This window comes from Electrona antarctica (genome assembly GCF_951216825.1).
Source record: "Electrona antarctica genome assembly, chromosome: 15".
NCBI classification, from domain to species: Eukaryota; Metazoa; Chordata; class Actinopteri; order Myctophiformes; family Myctophidae; genus Electrona; species Electrona antarctica.
Window position 1 is genome coordinate 18,892,172 of NC_136796.1, and position 14,811 is coordinate 18,906,982.

Here is a 14,811-nt window from a genome sequence, read left to right on the forward strand (position 1 = left end):
GTTATCAATGGTCTTAATAGATTCAGAGGTTGGATGAGGCCACTGCATGCTGCTGCCTCTGTATTGATGAGGAACGTCTCTCCTATACAGTAGTGCCTCCTCCTCCTCGCAATAAACTTGAAGCTGATGCATGGCCTGCACTCGCCTCCGCTTTATCTGCAACCAAACAGAAGACTCAGTCAGAACATTCTGGTTTCTGGGTCCCATCAGACCTTCCTGCTGTGAGGTCTGGAAAGCTGTGATTAAACAGATGCCAGTGAGCGGGGCTGCTTGTACATTCTGCAGGTTTGCCTGAGGGAACAGCACTATCTTTCATCTAAAGAACAAGAGATCTCCCCCCAGGTTTCACTTAGTCAAGTTTAAACAGTCAAACAGTAATTTGTTTAATGGCCTTTTCATACATCTGAACTAGGTTTCTGTTGCAGCATTTGATGACAGTGGTTGGAAGTGTTCTAGAGATGTTTCACTACTAGTTAAAGCTAGTTCTTTTTGCATTGAATGCATTGAATAGTCAGTGTAACAGTGAATGTTTGAGTACTACATTCTATGCCAACATCTGTACACATGATGAAACTGAAAGAAACATGATGAGAAACCCTCCCCACCCAGTGCTCCTTTTAGAAATCCTTTGAAAAGAAGGTCTTTCACATGACGACCTATCATCATATCAACCAATACTTCAGTCTGCCATCATACTGTACCTCTCCTGCTGTTAGAGAGCCCACGACACACAGATCACAGCTTCTAATCTATCAATCCCACAGGATAAATGCAACTCTATACAAGAGGAATGTCGTGTTCTCTCTCCTCTCAATCTGGATGTATTTTATGATGTATATCTGGACTGCAGGCTGTAGTCAAGGTTAGTGATGTTCAAGTGTTAGACTGTAAGTGTAAGCCATCAGTCACGTTAGCGAGGTCCAGGCCCAGCAGGGTAAAAGCAGCTTGGTGTTGCTGGACAGTTGCATCTGGAGGCCCCTCGTAGAGATTTGAGCTCTGTTTCCGATTAATCACCCTCCAGGGCCTCTACTGGCTGTTCAGGTTTGATCTATTCTAAAATGACAAGTTGAAAATGCCTCACTTTTGAGAGTAAAACAAACTGTATTAATTCGGACGACAAGTTCAGTTTGTTTGCCAACATATCGTCAAGGAATTTCACTTACAATAGTTGAATACATTGTATTATTTGTACTAGTTAGGGCTGGGCGATGTGATTGTGAGCTTGTAGATCATCTCTTAAAAAAAATATAATGAAGAATAATATAGGTTTAAATTATGAATCCGAATAATTAATTTAGTTTCTTATATATATATATTTTTAAGAAATATGTAAAAAGAACCCACACATCAATTAAGTGAATTAACCTACATGAGTACGATTAAGTCATTTTTGTTTCTAAATGTCAGTTTTGCATACATTTTAAGCTACCCACCTCAGGACGTCAGACACAGGAAAGCAGCGAGACAAGATAAGTCAAATTCAGAATTCAGTCTAAAATTCCATCAAGAGGTTTCTGGGCGGGCATTTAGACAGTCATTCAGTCAGATAACGCACAAATTGATTGAACAAATATTTATTATAGAATGAGAATACAAGTGCGCATATAACATTTTATCTTGGTGTTTGGCTCTGCTACATTTTTCTCCCTGCTCGGAACACTTATACAACCATCATTAACCATTAAGAGCAGGTACTGTAGATAGATATACAATAACAACCCCCCGGGGAACAGAAATAGCAGAGCCCACTGTCGGTGCTGAGGTGGCGGTGGGAGCAAACAGTGCATAACAGCACCAGGAACGCATATGCAGAGGAAGGAGCGCATGAAGAATCCAGACTTAGGTGAGCTTAAATACCCCGCCCAATTGGTCAGCTGATTGCCACGTCAGCGAATGACATGAGGGTCTTGCATAACACTGAATGAGCCCCTCGAGTATATCTGACTGAACTAACTCTGCAAGCTACGTATCATTTCTTTTAACAAAGGTCATCAGTCTGATCCTGCATCATGAACTGTCAACTGAACAGAAACGTCAAGGCAGTTTTATTTATTTAGCACCGAATCACAGTACAATAGTCATCTCATGACTCTTCATAGAGCAATACTCTTTAACGTAGAGAGACCCAACAAGTCCCCCATGAACAACAAGCACTGGTCACAGCGGTAAAGGAAAAACTCATGTTCAGGAAGAAACCTCAAACAGAGACACTTAGAGAGAGAATATACATAAAAAAGGACGGCAAAGAAATAATTTCTTTCTTTCTTTCTTTCTTAATAGTGGATTTATGCTGGCTAGATTAAAAAAAAAGCTGTGTGGAAGTTGAGATGTTTGGGAAGCGTCTGAGCCTGACGTGACACTGACATCAAAGCAGAGAAGCTCTCTCCACACATCCAAGACCTGTTAGTCTGTAACTAGCTGGAGCTCTTGTTCTACAAATTGCCTCACCTACCTTTTTAAAGTGGAGAACAATCAATTTGCTCACACAGATTTACAGTATTTGTCCCCTCTCTGGTCGCACGAGACTCGTCAGCCGTGACAGTTTCTCTCACTGATGTTATTTTGGGTCCCTGGGTCCAGAGGTGGTTCCATCTGTGGGTGGATTGTGTGTCTGTGTTGCAGAACAATGCTTTGGAACTGTACTCATCTCTTGTTAGCTCTTGTGATGAGCAATTATCTACCACTCTAAAAGTGTTTTTGCTTTTTGCTTTTTTTTACTGTGGTGGTGGTGGTCGAATGTGCTTTTCATGTTCTCTGCTGTCATGAAAAGCACAAATAATTCACTGTCAAAGTCAAAGCCATTAGCACTTCTCTTTGTGCAGACCTGACATATTTATTATCATTTCTTGCATTTTTAAGTAAATGCCAAACAACGACCACTCAGCAGCACTCCAAACAGAAACATGCACACACACACGCACGCACGCACGCACGCACAAATACATGAGGCATTTCTAATTACATGGCATTGCCCTCCCATCGTCAGATAAGCTAATTTGGGGAATGAGAGGAGAACATGGAGCCTCCTGAAAGCAGAGGAGCATGATGGGTCTTAATGAGGAGAATCAGTGGAACGTGTCTCTCTCTCTCTCTCTCGCCATGCAGAGAAGGAGGCCTCTCTCTCGCCACAGAGCCCTGCTCCACCACTCACCCCATCTCTCACACAGCTGCATGGACACAGCACTACAACCAATTAAATACTCTGAAACATATACACACACAACCTGCTTCAGGCATGGAGGAAGAGTGTGCGTGAGTGCATGCAACGTGCATGCGTGCGTGCATTCCACAAACATAATCTGCTTCAGGCATGGAGGAAGAGTGGGTGTGTGTTTTGTTAGTCAGCAGCAATGGTGGAAGTGGCAGATTCCAAAATAAGCTGTTAAACACAGGAACGTGAGTCCGGGTTGTTTATTGCAAAGCGATTAAGGCAATGCAGGCCTGACAGTCTGTGACACACATTTATTATTGTTTACATTTTTTGCAAGTGAACAAAAACAGCCCCAAAAACATGAAAGTCAACGTCAGAGCTCAGAGGAGAAGGTCTGTATCCCCAAAAGGGATACCGGTAAGACTATTAGTGGAGGCTGGCACAGAGTCAGTCTTTTACACCAGCAGAGCTGCTGTCTAGTGTTAAAGTGACCACTTAAGGAACAGAACAGGGTCCTGGGACTTTGAGCAGCTCAGGACACATAGACTTAGGTGGCTTTTAGACGAGGATGGTGTTCATAAGAAACGGCAAAATAAAGTATCCTTTGCTGGGGTCCTTTTAGACGAGAAGGGTGTTCTCAGGAGGTGAAAACGCATCAAAGTGAAACCACCTCCCAGAGTGGAAATCTTTGAGAACGCCGTTTTATCCCTTCTCCGTGTAAACAGGCAAAACGGTGAATCCGCAAAACTTATGACATCATGGCTCACGTTGGCTCGCAGCGCATATATTATTACATTGATGCATAATTATGATATAATGGAGTTCCTGAACAAGCCTCCCTCCTCGCCTACAAAGCGCTGCTCATCAGCGATGGTGAATGTAAAACCATGATGTAAATAAAATGCCTTAATTGTGATAGGTGGCAGCCGCGGCAGCAGCGTTTATGTAGCCTAATGTATTATAAAATATATAACCATCCCGTGGCGCGCTCTGCCTGCATGCTCTGGGCTGTCTGTCACCACCATCACCCTCCCTACTCCCCAGGTGATTAAACAAAAAGGAATCACCCTCCCCTATTAACCTATTAATTAACATTTACCTCAGTATTATTTATTCCTAACTTTAATCTGGTAGCGTTTTTAATATGTGAGAAAATAAAGTGACCGCAAAAATCGCGAAAAACTGTCCGCTGTGAGGCTTGAACTCACGGCCAATGGGGACAATGGTCTCGTAGTCTAACACCTAACACAGCAAGCTATGTAAGTCATTAAAAGTGGGGGTTGAAGTGTGTACTTGTAGTGTGTGTTGTAGTGTGATTGACACGGGGAACAATGAAACTGTTGCGTGAAGGGGGAGCTGGCTCTTTTTCTTGTACATAACGTGGGTGACTGGTCTATTTGGCAGCCCGTTACCGCCACCTAGCGATATTATAGCGTTTTCATAAAGTGTGCGTTCTCGTGTAAAGGGTCAATAAAAACTGAGAACGCAACGGGACTTTGCCGTTTTATGTGGAGACCATCGTCGTCTGAAAGGGGCCTTAGACCGCTAGGACCGAACACCCAGCCAAGTAAAGTGGTGGGTACATACTGTAGACCAGGAAATCATCAAAGCTAATATGGAAGACCCCTGAAATAAATTGGTAAAATGTCTATTAGAAAGAAGCCATTGTCCATCATAGGGCCACAATTTAATAAAAATAATGAGCCATGCTATACAGTATGTACGTATGTGGTGTGAAAAGAAAAAATGTTCAAAGTATGGTATACAGTATAACACTACACCTTAAGGTTCTTTAACCACATAGGAACTGACATTATGGGAATCTTGGAAAAACTATTCAGCTTACTACTTCAGATGAAGATCATACTGTACCTACCTTACCCCTTCTTAATTTCTTGTTGATGTAACGTTACTTAATGGATGTTGTTTTTTTCCTTTTGAAACGGTGTACAAATTTGACCCACTCTCTACAAACGCTTGCTGATGTGCATCTTTGGACAAAGAGACTAATACTACAGGACAACAAGGTCACGTTAACAACAAACAGCCTGTGGATTGTTTGGATGGTGGAAGCTGAGAGGCTGGAATGAACACCCAGTGAGACGGTAGATGGAGCTGGCGGGTCACCATGACAGACTGAGTCCTGCTGGGTTCAATGTCCTCCTCCTCTGGCCTGTCATTTGTACAGTCATTCCCTCACTCACCACAGTGGGCTAATTGAACCAAATGGAATGGAAGTGTTAGTGTGGCTGCAGCCACAGCCAACAGCCTCTGACCATTACACAGGATTTAGCTTTTAGACTGGAAGGATTGTGTAGGATGTGATGAATGAAGGTAATTTACCGAGGGCCTGTGGTGACGTCCTGTTCCATCCTGTGCTGCTGTTAATGATGGTTTTCATGTGGTCTCTGTCTTTTCTCCTGGTACCATGAAACAAGACAAATACATTAGCTAAAAGCTATGGCTTTTCCTGGAAGTGTTATTTCCTCCAATCATTTACAGTAATGTCCGTTGTGTACAGTAACCAGTAATGTTGTTATATTTCTCTTCCCTCTGTCCAGCTGGCTGTACGTTTGACGAGGACTCTGAGTCCAGCTCGTGTGAGTACCGCCAGGGACAGGAAGACGACTTTGACTGGCAGCTGATCAGAACCTACAACTGGCCGCACTCCACTCTTGACCTTCTACCAGGTACTGATATGAAAACATTTATTAATTTGAAGTGGTGCAACCACTTCATTAAGTGGCTTTGTGCCTGCCTGCCTGGCTGCCTGGCTGGCTACCTGTGTCTGAGCACGAAAATAGCATTTGGTTGGTTTTCAAAACCAAGTGTCACTGTTGTGCAGCCTTACACACACATACATGATGATTTCAGGTGTATCAGTACAGTACAGTACAGTACAGTACAGTACAGTACAGTACAGTACAGTACAGTACAGTACAGTACAGTACAGTACAGTACAGTACAGTACAGTACAGGGACCCCCAGGGGACCCCCACATGGCAACTCTGTGATTTCTCAACCTTTTCGGACGCGGGGCGGCACACCGAAACCGGCCCGGCCCCCTGGGTACATTCCTGGGGGTCTGGATGTTCCAGGTACACCCCGGGGAATTTTGGACCTCCGGGGGATATTTTGTTTGGTTACTTCTCATTGATTTAAACTGCTGTTTGTGTCATGAGTAAATCCACACAGAAATGCACCCTGCTAATTGTTTGAAATATATATAGCCTAAGGCCCTCATTTATCAATTGAGTGTAAATTCTGCCCCAAATTCGAGTGTAGGATTCGTAGTACACCCACGTCGGGTCGGCATTTACAAAGTGATCGCAGACAGCTGTTTCTTCCTTAATTTCGTTCGGACGTTTATAAATGTGACGGCTGAAATCTATCTGGCACGCCCTATGAAATCAAGCCTCGCCCTCGTTTTTGCGACATGAACAACTGCAGTACGACCTTGGAAACCATAGTTACATGACGAAAAAAGTCAATAAAAAAGTCACCCCCCTCTCATACACACACAGACGCACGCACGCACACGCAACTTGCAAGTCCAACTGGTTTGTTGTAGCCTATCTTAAATAAATTGTGCATGCAACTTTCTGGTTAGTAAACCACAGCTGCACAGCATGCAAGCCGCCTTTGTTTTAAAATGGTTCCCCAAACCGTTCACACTTCACACTTCACTATCGGCCGGGGCTACCCCCCCCCCCCCCCCATGCTAATTTGCCCAGTCAATCATTTGATCCGCGCTACGCGCCTGCCGTGTGTTGTTAGTTGTAGCCTATATTAAATTATTAAAGTATTTATTCATTTAATATAGCCTACAACAATATATTAGTGAACGAAAATCTGAACCTGCATGTGAACAATGAATTAAATAACAAATAGGCGCACACACACGCTGCTGTTTTCCTCCTCTCCTGTCCTGTCTGTCTCACTGTTCATGACACCGCGACCATGCACGTTTATGACAATCTATTTAGATTAGCCTACCTCGCTAGTCGCAGTAGTAGTCGGTGCAGTGGCTGGGCTATCAACTGACAATTATATAAATGTGCAGCCTAAACCAGCCTCATGTGGCACACTGGCACTGGTGGGCTGGCAGCCTGGCTGGGTGGTTTAGCCTATACCTAACTCCGATGCGGTCAGCGGTCCCCAATTTTGCGCTGGCACGCCGGCATGGCACATTTGGCATTCGAGCGACGCGTCGGGTTTATTAAACGAGGAGGAGATTGCACATAGGCTACTGTAACTCCAGAAAGACATCGGCCTGCTGTAGATTAGGCTACAGTAGGCTACCCAAGTTGGGACTCTCCGCAGCTGCAGCGCTGCACTCTCCAACGTCCCGTCATGGAAATATTTCAGCACAGACAGCCCAAATCCTCGCATGTATGCGCTCATCATGCAAAACACTGTTTAAATGGCTTACGCATCTAACTTGCAACATTGTTTTTAAATGCGCGATTTTAATTGCTTGCTTGTAAAGTTGGAAAGCTCCTACTAATTTCATATGACACAAAGACACATCGTTGATGTATTCCTTAACTTTTTTTTACTTTTTTACATTTAGCCCATATACATAGTGTGAATACATATGTTTCGATGCCTGTGACAGCCTCTCAGCTGGTCAAACAATGCTGCTCCGCTGTTCTACGACAGAAAAACAGGTGAGGACAAAGCGTACGACAGCTCCCGACCAGACGTGGTTATTGTCTTGGCTCAAGTTCAAAATCAAACGTTGGCGCAAATCGTAAATGCCGAAAATTGCGGTAATTTCGGCGTACACCCATATTTTGGCGTACGCACGGTTGATAAATGAGGGCCTATGGCCCTCATTTATCAATCGAGTGTAAAATCTGCCCCAAATTCGAGTGTAGGATTCGTAGTACACCCACGTCGGGTCGGCATTTACAAAGTGATCGCAGACAGCTGTTTCTTCCTTAATTTCGTTCCGACGTTAATAAATGTGACGGCTGAAATCTATCTGGCACGCCCTATAAAATCTAGCCTCGCCCTCGTTTTTGCGACATGAACAACTGCAATACGACCTGGAAACCATGGTTACAGGGGAAAAAAAGTTTCACCTGTCAAACGAAGTGCACTTTCTGACAATGCGCAGGATTCGTTTGAATCGCAGCAAAGCTTTCTGGTGTGAATGTCACCTAAGTTGCCTTGCTGCCCCCTCCCATACACACACACAGACGCACGCAACTTGTTGTATCTTAAATAAATAAACCTGCATGAATTAAATAAAGCTGTAGGACTACCCTGTCTGTTTCTCCTCTCGCTTCGCTTCCCTTGCTGCCGCCTCACCCCCCGCACGCACGCATGCACACACATATCGCAATTTGCAAGCAACTGTCGCTGTGTTGTTAGTTGTATATTAAATTATTAAAGTCTTTATTCATTTAATATACAACAAGATATATTAGTGAACGAAAACCTGAACCTGTGAACCATGAATTATATAACAAATAGGCACGCACACACGCTGCAGTTTTGCAAGGTGCATCTCCTGTCCTGTCTGTCTCTCTCTATCACTGTGGTCCGTCCGTGACACCGTGACCAATTGACCATGCACGTCCGACAGTCTATTTAAATTGCCTCGCTGTCAACTGTCAATTATATGAATATTGCAGCCAAACCCGTAGCCTCATGTGGCACTGGACATTGGTGGTGGTATGGTGGGCTGCAGGCTGGCTTAGGCTATACTATCTCCGATGCGTTCCCACTTGCGCTGGCACGGCACATTTGGCATTCGAGCGACGCGTCGGGTTTATTAAACGAGGAGGAGATTGCACATACTGTAACTCCAAAAAGACATCGGCCTGCTGTAGATTCGGCTACAGTAGGCTACCCAAGTTGGGACTCTCCGCAGCTGCAGCGCTGCACTATACTATCCAACGTCCCGTCATGGAAATATTTCAGCACAGACAGCCCAAATCCTCGCATAGTATGCGCTCATCATGCAAAACACTGTTTAAATGGCTTACGCATCTAACTTGCAACATTGTTTTTAAATGCGCGATTTTAATTGCTTGCTTGTAAAGTTGGAAATCTCCTACTAATTTCATATGACACAAAGACACATCGTTGATGTATTCCTTTACTTTTTTTTTCTTTTTTACATTTAGCCCATATACATACAGTTTTATATAAACATTGTAGGAGTGAATACATATGTTTCGATGCCTGTGACAGCCTCTCAGCTGGTCAAACAATGCTGCTCCGCTGTTCTACGACAGAAAAACAGGTGAGGACAAAGCGTACGACAGCTCCCGACCAGACGTGAGTTTTGTCTTGGCACAAGATCAAAATCAAACGTTGGCGCAAATGGTAAATGCCGAAAATTGCGGTAATTTCGGCGTACACCCATATTTTGGCGTACGCACGGTTGATAAATGAGGGCCTATGTGTCTGGACATGGACAATATCATTGAACTTGGGTGCACGGATCATTTTTCTTTCTTTTCAAAATCTTTTTATTGTAATTTCAAAAATATAAATCTCAGGAATCATATAGGGAGTTACAGAGTTACCGTATAAACAAAGTATTATTGCGCAAATCATGCCCCTTCAAGACAAAAGAAAAAAGACAAAACATTTCCTCCCCTTCAAGTCCCAATTTAGTAAAGCCAATTCCCAATTCCCCAGCCTCTCTACGAGTACTCCATCTCTGCCTCGGGTCTCCTCCGATACCTGGGCCGTCAAGCCACCATTCTTTCCACCTGACAGTGACAGGTCTCACTGGTGTGGAGGTACACGCTATGTGGAGGTACACGCTATCCCCCCCACCTCCTCCCCCCCTAGTTATAGTTTATATGTATAGTGTCATTATATAGATATGTTCTAGTTACGTTCTTAGCTTACGCATGTTTCGCGATAAATGCATTTTACATATGTGATGTATTCCCATGCTTTTTGTTCTTGCTTAATGTAAGTCGCTCTGGATTAAGAGCGTCTGCTAAATGCCTAAATTGTAAATTGAACAGGCGCCCTGACCGTTTGTGGGGAACATCAATGCAGCGATAAAGATAAGCCCTCCCCATTCGGCTTGCCACCCGCGAACACGGCCAACTGTGGTCGTTGGAGCGCCCGGCCAAGCCGTATGCACCATGAAGACTAAACTCCATGGTGGTGGGCAGGAACTGTTGGGAGAGAGCTCTGTCCCAACAGAGCAGACAGCTTACAGCTACCCCCCACAAATATAATGCCTCCAGAAAATGTAAGACAAAATTAAAGGTAAATAGAAAGATAATGGTAGCACGGATCATTTTGAAACCATTGATTTACACACAGTGGTAACAAAAGAGGATTTACGCACGCACGCACACACACACGCACGCACGCACGCACACACGCATGCCAGCATGCTCTCTGTAGAAATGTGTTGTACTTGCATGCTACAGCCTGATTCCTGAATTGTTGTGCCAGGCCTCACATCCTGGTGTGAACAATGTGAATTATAGGTTGCTGCCGGTGCATGCAGCAAACTGCACGACTGGTGCCAAAGGGGTCTGGTCAGGAATGACAAATCGCAGACGTCCTGTGTGTGTGTGTGTGTGTGTGTGTGTGTGTGTGTGTGTGTGTGTGTGTGTGTGTGTGTGTGTGTGTGTGTGTGTGTGTGTGTGTGTGTGTGTGTGTGTGTGTGTGTGCGTGCGTGCGTGCGTGCGTGCGTGCGTGCGTGCGTGCGTGCGTGCGTGCGTGCGTGCGTGCGTGCGTGCGTGCGTGCGTGCGTGCGTGCGTGCGTGCGTGCGTGCGTGCGTGCGTGCGTGCGTGCGTGCGTGTGTGTGTGTGTGTGTGTGTTTTGTTATGTTATGTTAACTAAACTCCCTGGGATTGGTGGAGAGACACAGGTCAAAGGTCACTGCTGATTACACTTCCTGGTTGTCCTCAAGGACTGTCTAAATAGGACGAGACGCGAAGACCGTACGGGCGACGCCATGGTGCTCCATGGAAGGAAAGAAACATGCGCAGTTGAGACCAGGAAGTTGTACATGCACAAATTTGGGCATGTACACACAGCCCACACAGCATTTATTTACATTCGATTCACGTCTCGAGGCCTGTGGGTCTTCAGAATAAGATTAACACACTGAAAAACACTGAAGAATTAATTAATTAAAACCTGACAGTTAATGTAGAATTAATCAACACCACAGGATCATTATGGACTGTTGAGGTTAAACTTGTAATTCCCCTAAGGAGACATAAGTTAAATATTATTACTACAATAGTAGGCAATTGTTTTGTCGTAACAAACAATGCAGACAATTGTTCCCTAAATGAATTAATGTGGCCCCCAAAAGGTTGATATTTATATAATAGAGCGGCTCAATTAATCCCCCCCTACATTTAATTTCTGTAGCTAAATGTGAAATGTTTGTGTTAATAGCCTCATTCTCTGGAAATACTTACTTATTAACTGTGTCTCTATAGCAATAAGCCTAGTAGCATAGTGATATAACAAAAGGTCAATCACTCAGGTCACTGGTGCTGTACAATGGCATTGTACTGTAGATGCATAGATCTTAGCCAGATTCTTCTCCAAGGGCTTTAAATTCCTCCAGAGCTAAAGAGACTGCAATTGAGACAACAGCTTAGTTTATTGGGCACCAACAGATCAATAGTATTGATTTGCGCCCACAAACCAACCGAGAACCAATGACATGAACCGATGCAGTTAAAAAGGAACATTTCATGATCTCAGCCTTATACTTCAGTCTTGCCACTGTTCAGACCATGGGAGGTTCCGGTTAGGGTCGGGCCGGGTCGTTGGGCCCTGTCTAATTTCATACCTTCATACCTTCCTGACATTTCAGCAGGGTATATAAGGTGAAAAGCTGAGCTGCTGGTGATAGAAGTCATTGTAGCATGTATGCCATTGTCTAGCCAACCTTAATATGCAATTAACCTACTTAGACACATCTTGCTGGGTTTAGATCCCTTTTAATTAATAAGTGGGCTTCTTCGATTGATTCAGCACAGCTTGCTGGAAGACACGATGATGATGGTAGGGGGGGGCAATGAACAGATTTAGTATTTGGAAGCAGTCATCTCAAGATAAAGTCATATGTGGCAATATTTTCGTGTGTGTGTGTGTGTGTGTGTGTGTGCGCGTGCGTGCGTGCGTGCGTGCATATTTTTGACTGTATTGGAAATCATAGTCATACCTTGGAGATTTACCTTGGTATATCGTAAAAATCACACCCGTGTGAACTGAGTGGTGTAAGGTTTTATATAGCATGATCAGCTGTGGTCTGACGTAATGTCTGACGTAATGAAATAAGGTAAGGTATTATGTAGCCTGATCAGCTCTGATCTGACGTAATGAAATCACACCCGGATGTGATTTCACAACTGGCTTTTTCTGTGCAGAGAAAATGACCATGGTTGCTACGGTCATCCAGTTCACCCGGGTGTGATTTAATTACGTCAGAAATTATTTTGAACATAGCAACCATGCTCATTTTTTTCTGCACACAAAAGCCAGTTGTAGGAGTGGTTTACACCACTCAAAAATACCACCCAAGCTTAGTCCAGGTATCTGATGATTTAGAACGCAGTCAGACATCTCTTTTATATGAGCAGTGTTTCCACTGCTGCAGTGACAGTGAAAACAAACAGCTTAGTCCTCCCCTGGACTACATTTTGAATTCAGCCCCGTGCCAATCTATATAAGAGCAGCATAGGATTCAGCTGCTCCCTATGCAGACCAGCTAGGTTGATTTTTTTTTTTTTTTTAATGCGTTTTTTTTTATCTGTACGGCCAGGTCACAATAAAGGCTTTTAGTTGTCCTGATACATTTTTGAGTTGACTTATGTGACTTAAACCTTTTTGCTCTTTGTGGAGCATAGGTCGTTCGTGAACTTCCTCCAGCTTGTTCGCTGTTGGGCGATCTCTGCTTCCTTCCAAGTTAACGGCCTAGCTGGTTGTGTTGGAGGGTGGTTTCCTCAGGTGAGTAGAGTTAGTCCGACATCCCAATAATCAGACATTACTAATACTAAGCCTAGCTCTCATAAACGCATGCTGAAGCCACGGGTGAGTCTTTACCGGCCACGTATGTCGGACTAACGGGAAGTCGGACTAACACGTGCCCCCCCCCGGTTTCCTCACAGTGTGCCCAATCCAGCCCCATTTCTTGCGTTTAGTTTGAGCAACGTTTTTGAGTACTCTTTTTGCAATGTGCTTTTACATGAGGCATGAAGGAAGTCTGTTTGAAGTCTGAGATGTAGATGAGCTGTGGTTGTATTCGCCGCCACATTGAAGATTTTAATGTATCAGAACTACTGTATTCTATCTATGAATGATCTTCTCCCAAATGTCTCTCCCAGGGCTCGTGATACTCATTTGCCTCAGCAGAACTTCAAACGGGTTTTGGCGAGATCCCCCATCCCTGACTCATGGGTGCACTGATTCAGCGCCGATGACCAGCTATCGATTTACACTTGAAAAAAGCTACTGATCTGAATCAGTAGCTTGCTTATACCAGCCGTGTGACAACAGCTTATAAATAACCAGCAAAGACAGAATGACTCTATGACATGACATATTAAACCTGAGCAGTTGGTTCATATTCCAGCATTGTCATTGGTGTTTCAGTGCCAGTGGTGTCTGTTATTGTGTAATGAAAAAACAGCCACGCTCTGAATTTCTCCCCTTTGACCAGTGCTCAGATGAATAAACCTTGCTGTAGTTGTAATTTTCAGTTTGATTGGCTTGCTAGAAACCCTGAGCTTTGAGGCAAGTGGTCATTTTACAGAAGAATGATCTCACTTGATGTTATCAGCCTCCTGGGAAAGTCCAATCCAGGGTGAAGACATACCTGTGTGTGTGTGTGTGTGTGTGTGTGTGTGTGTGTGTGTGTGTGTGTGTGTGTGTGTGTGTGTGTGTGTGTGTGTGTGTGTGTGTGTGTGTGTGTGTGTGTGTGTGTGTGTGTGTGTGTGTGTGTGTGTGTGTGTGTGTGTGTGTGTGTGTGTGTGTGTGTGTGTGTGTGTGTGTGTGTGTGCGCGCACGTCGTGCACTGGATGAGTGAAACTTAATTATACAACAAGAACACCCTATGTAAGTGAAAAGAGATAAAAAAGAGAAATAGGAAAAAAGAGCCAGGGTATACCAGACATGTCCAAACTTAGGGAAAGATACAGAAGTGATAGGCAGCCAGCCAGATTGCTTGATGATATAAGCTAAAGAAAAACAAAGATTCAGAAAGTTCTATTAAATAAATCCCCTCTTTTTGAGCCTATGCACAGCTTTGTGTGTATGTGTGTCTGTATGACACACATACACACAGAATGTGCTCAGTTGAGTGGCTGAGCACGGAATGTGATGATGATAAGAGCCACTTCACACAAGTGTGATTTTTCTTATCACTGATCACTTTAGACAAGAGATCAGTGCCATTGCTGAGGTTTTCGTTTAACTGCGAGCCTGGTTTATCTGGAGAGTTATCTGGAGAGTTGGCTGATAGCCTTGTTTATCTGGAAATCTAGGTGGCTCGAAGCCTAATGTGTTTGCTGGAGAGAAATGAACACACGATTGGATCGTTGTGAGAATAAACAAACGATTATCATTACGCAAGTCTAGTCTGCATTGTCTTCAAAGAACTCTTCTTCATCATCATCATCATCCTTCGACTGTCGTCGAGATCCTAGAT

The 14,811-nt window shown here is 44.0% G+C and overlaps 1 protein-coding gene across 1 annotated transcript in view; it reads left to right on the forward strand.

Annotated features, from left to right (window-relative positions):
• LOC306938975 (receptor-type tyrosine-protein phosphatase U-like) overlaps window positions 1-14,811 on the forward strand; it is a 171,716-nt gene that overhangs the window by 37,842 nt on the left and 119,063 nt on the right. Inside the window, exon 2 of the mRNA XM_079523391.1 lies at window positions 5,713-5,841. Coding sequence (XP_079379517.1) covers window positions 5,713-5,841 — 129 coding nt within the window. The remainder of the gene's footprint in view (window positions 1-5,712; window positions 5,842-14,811) is intronic.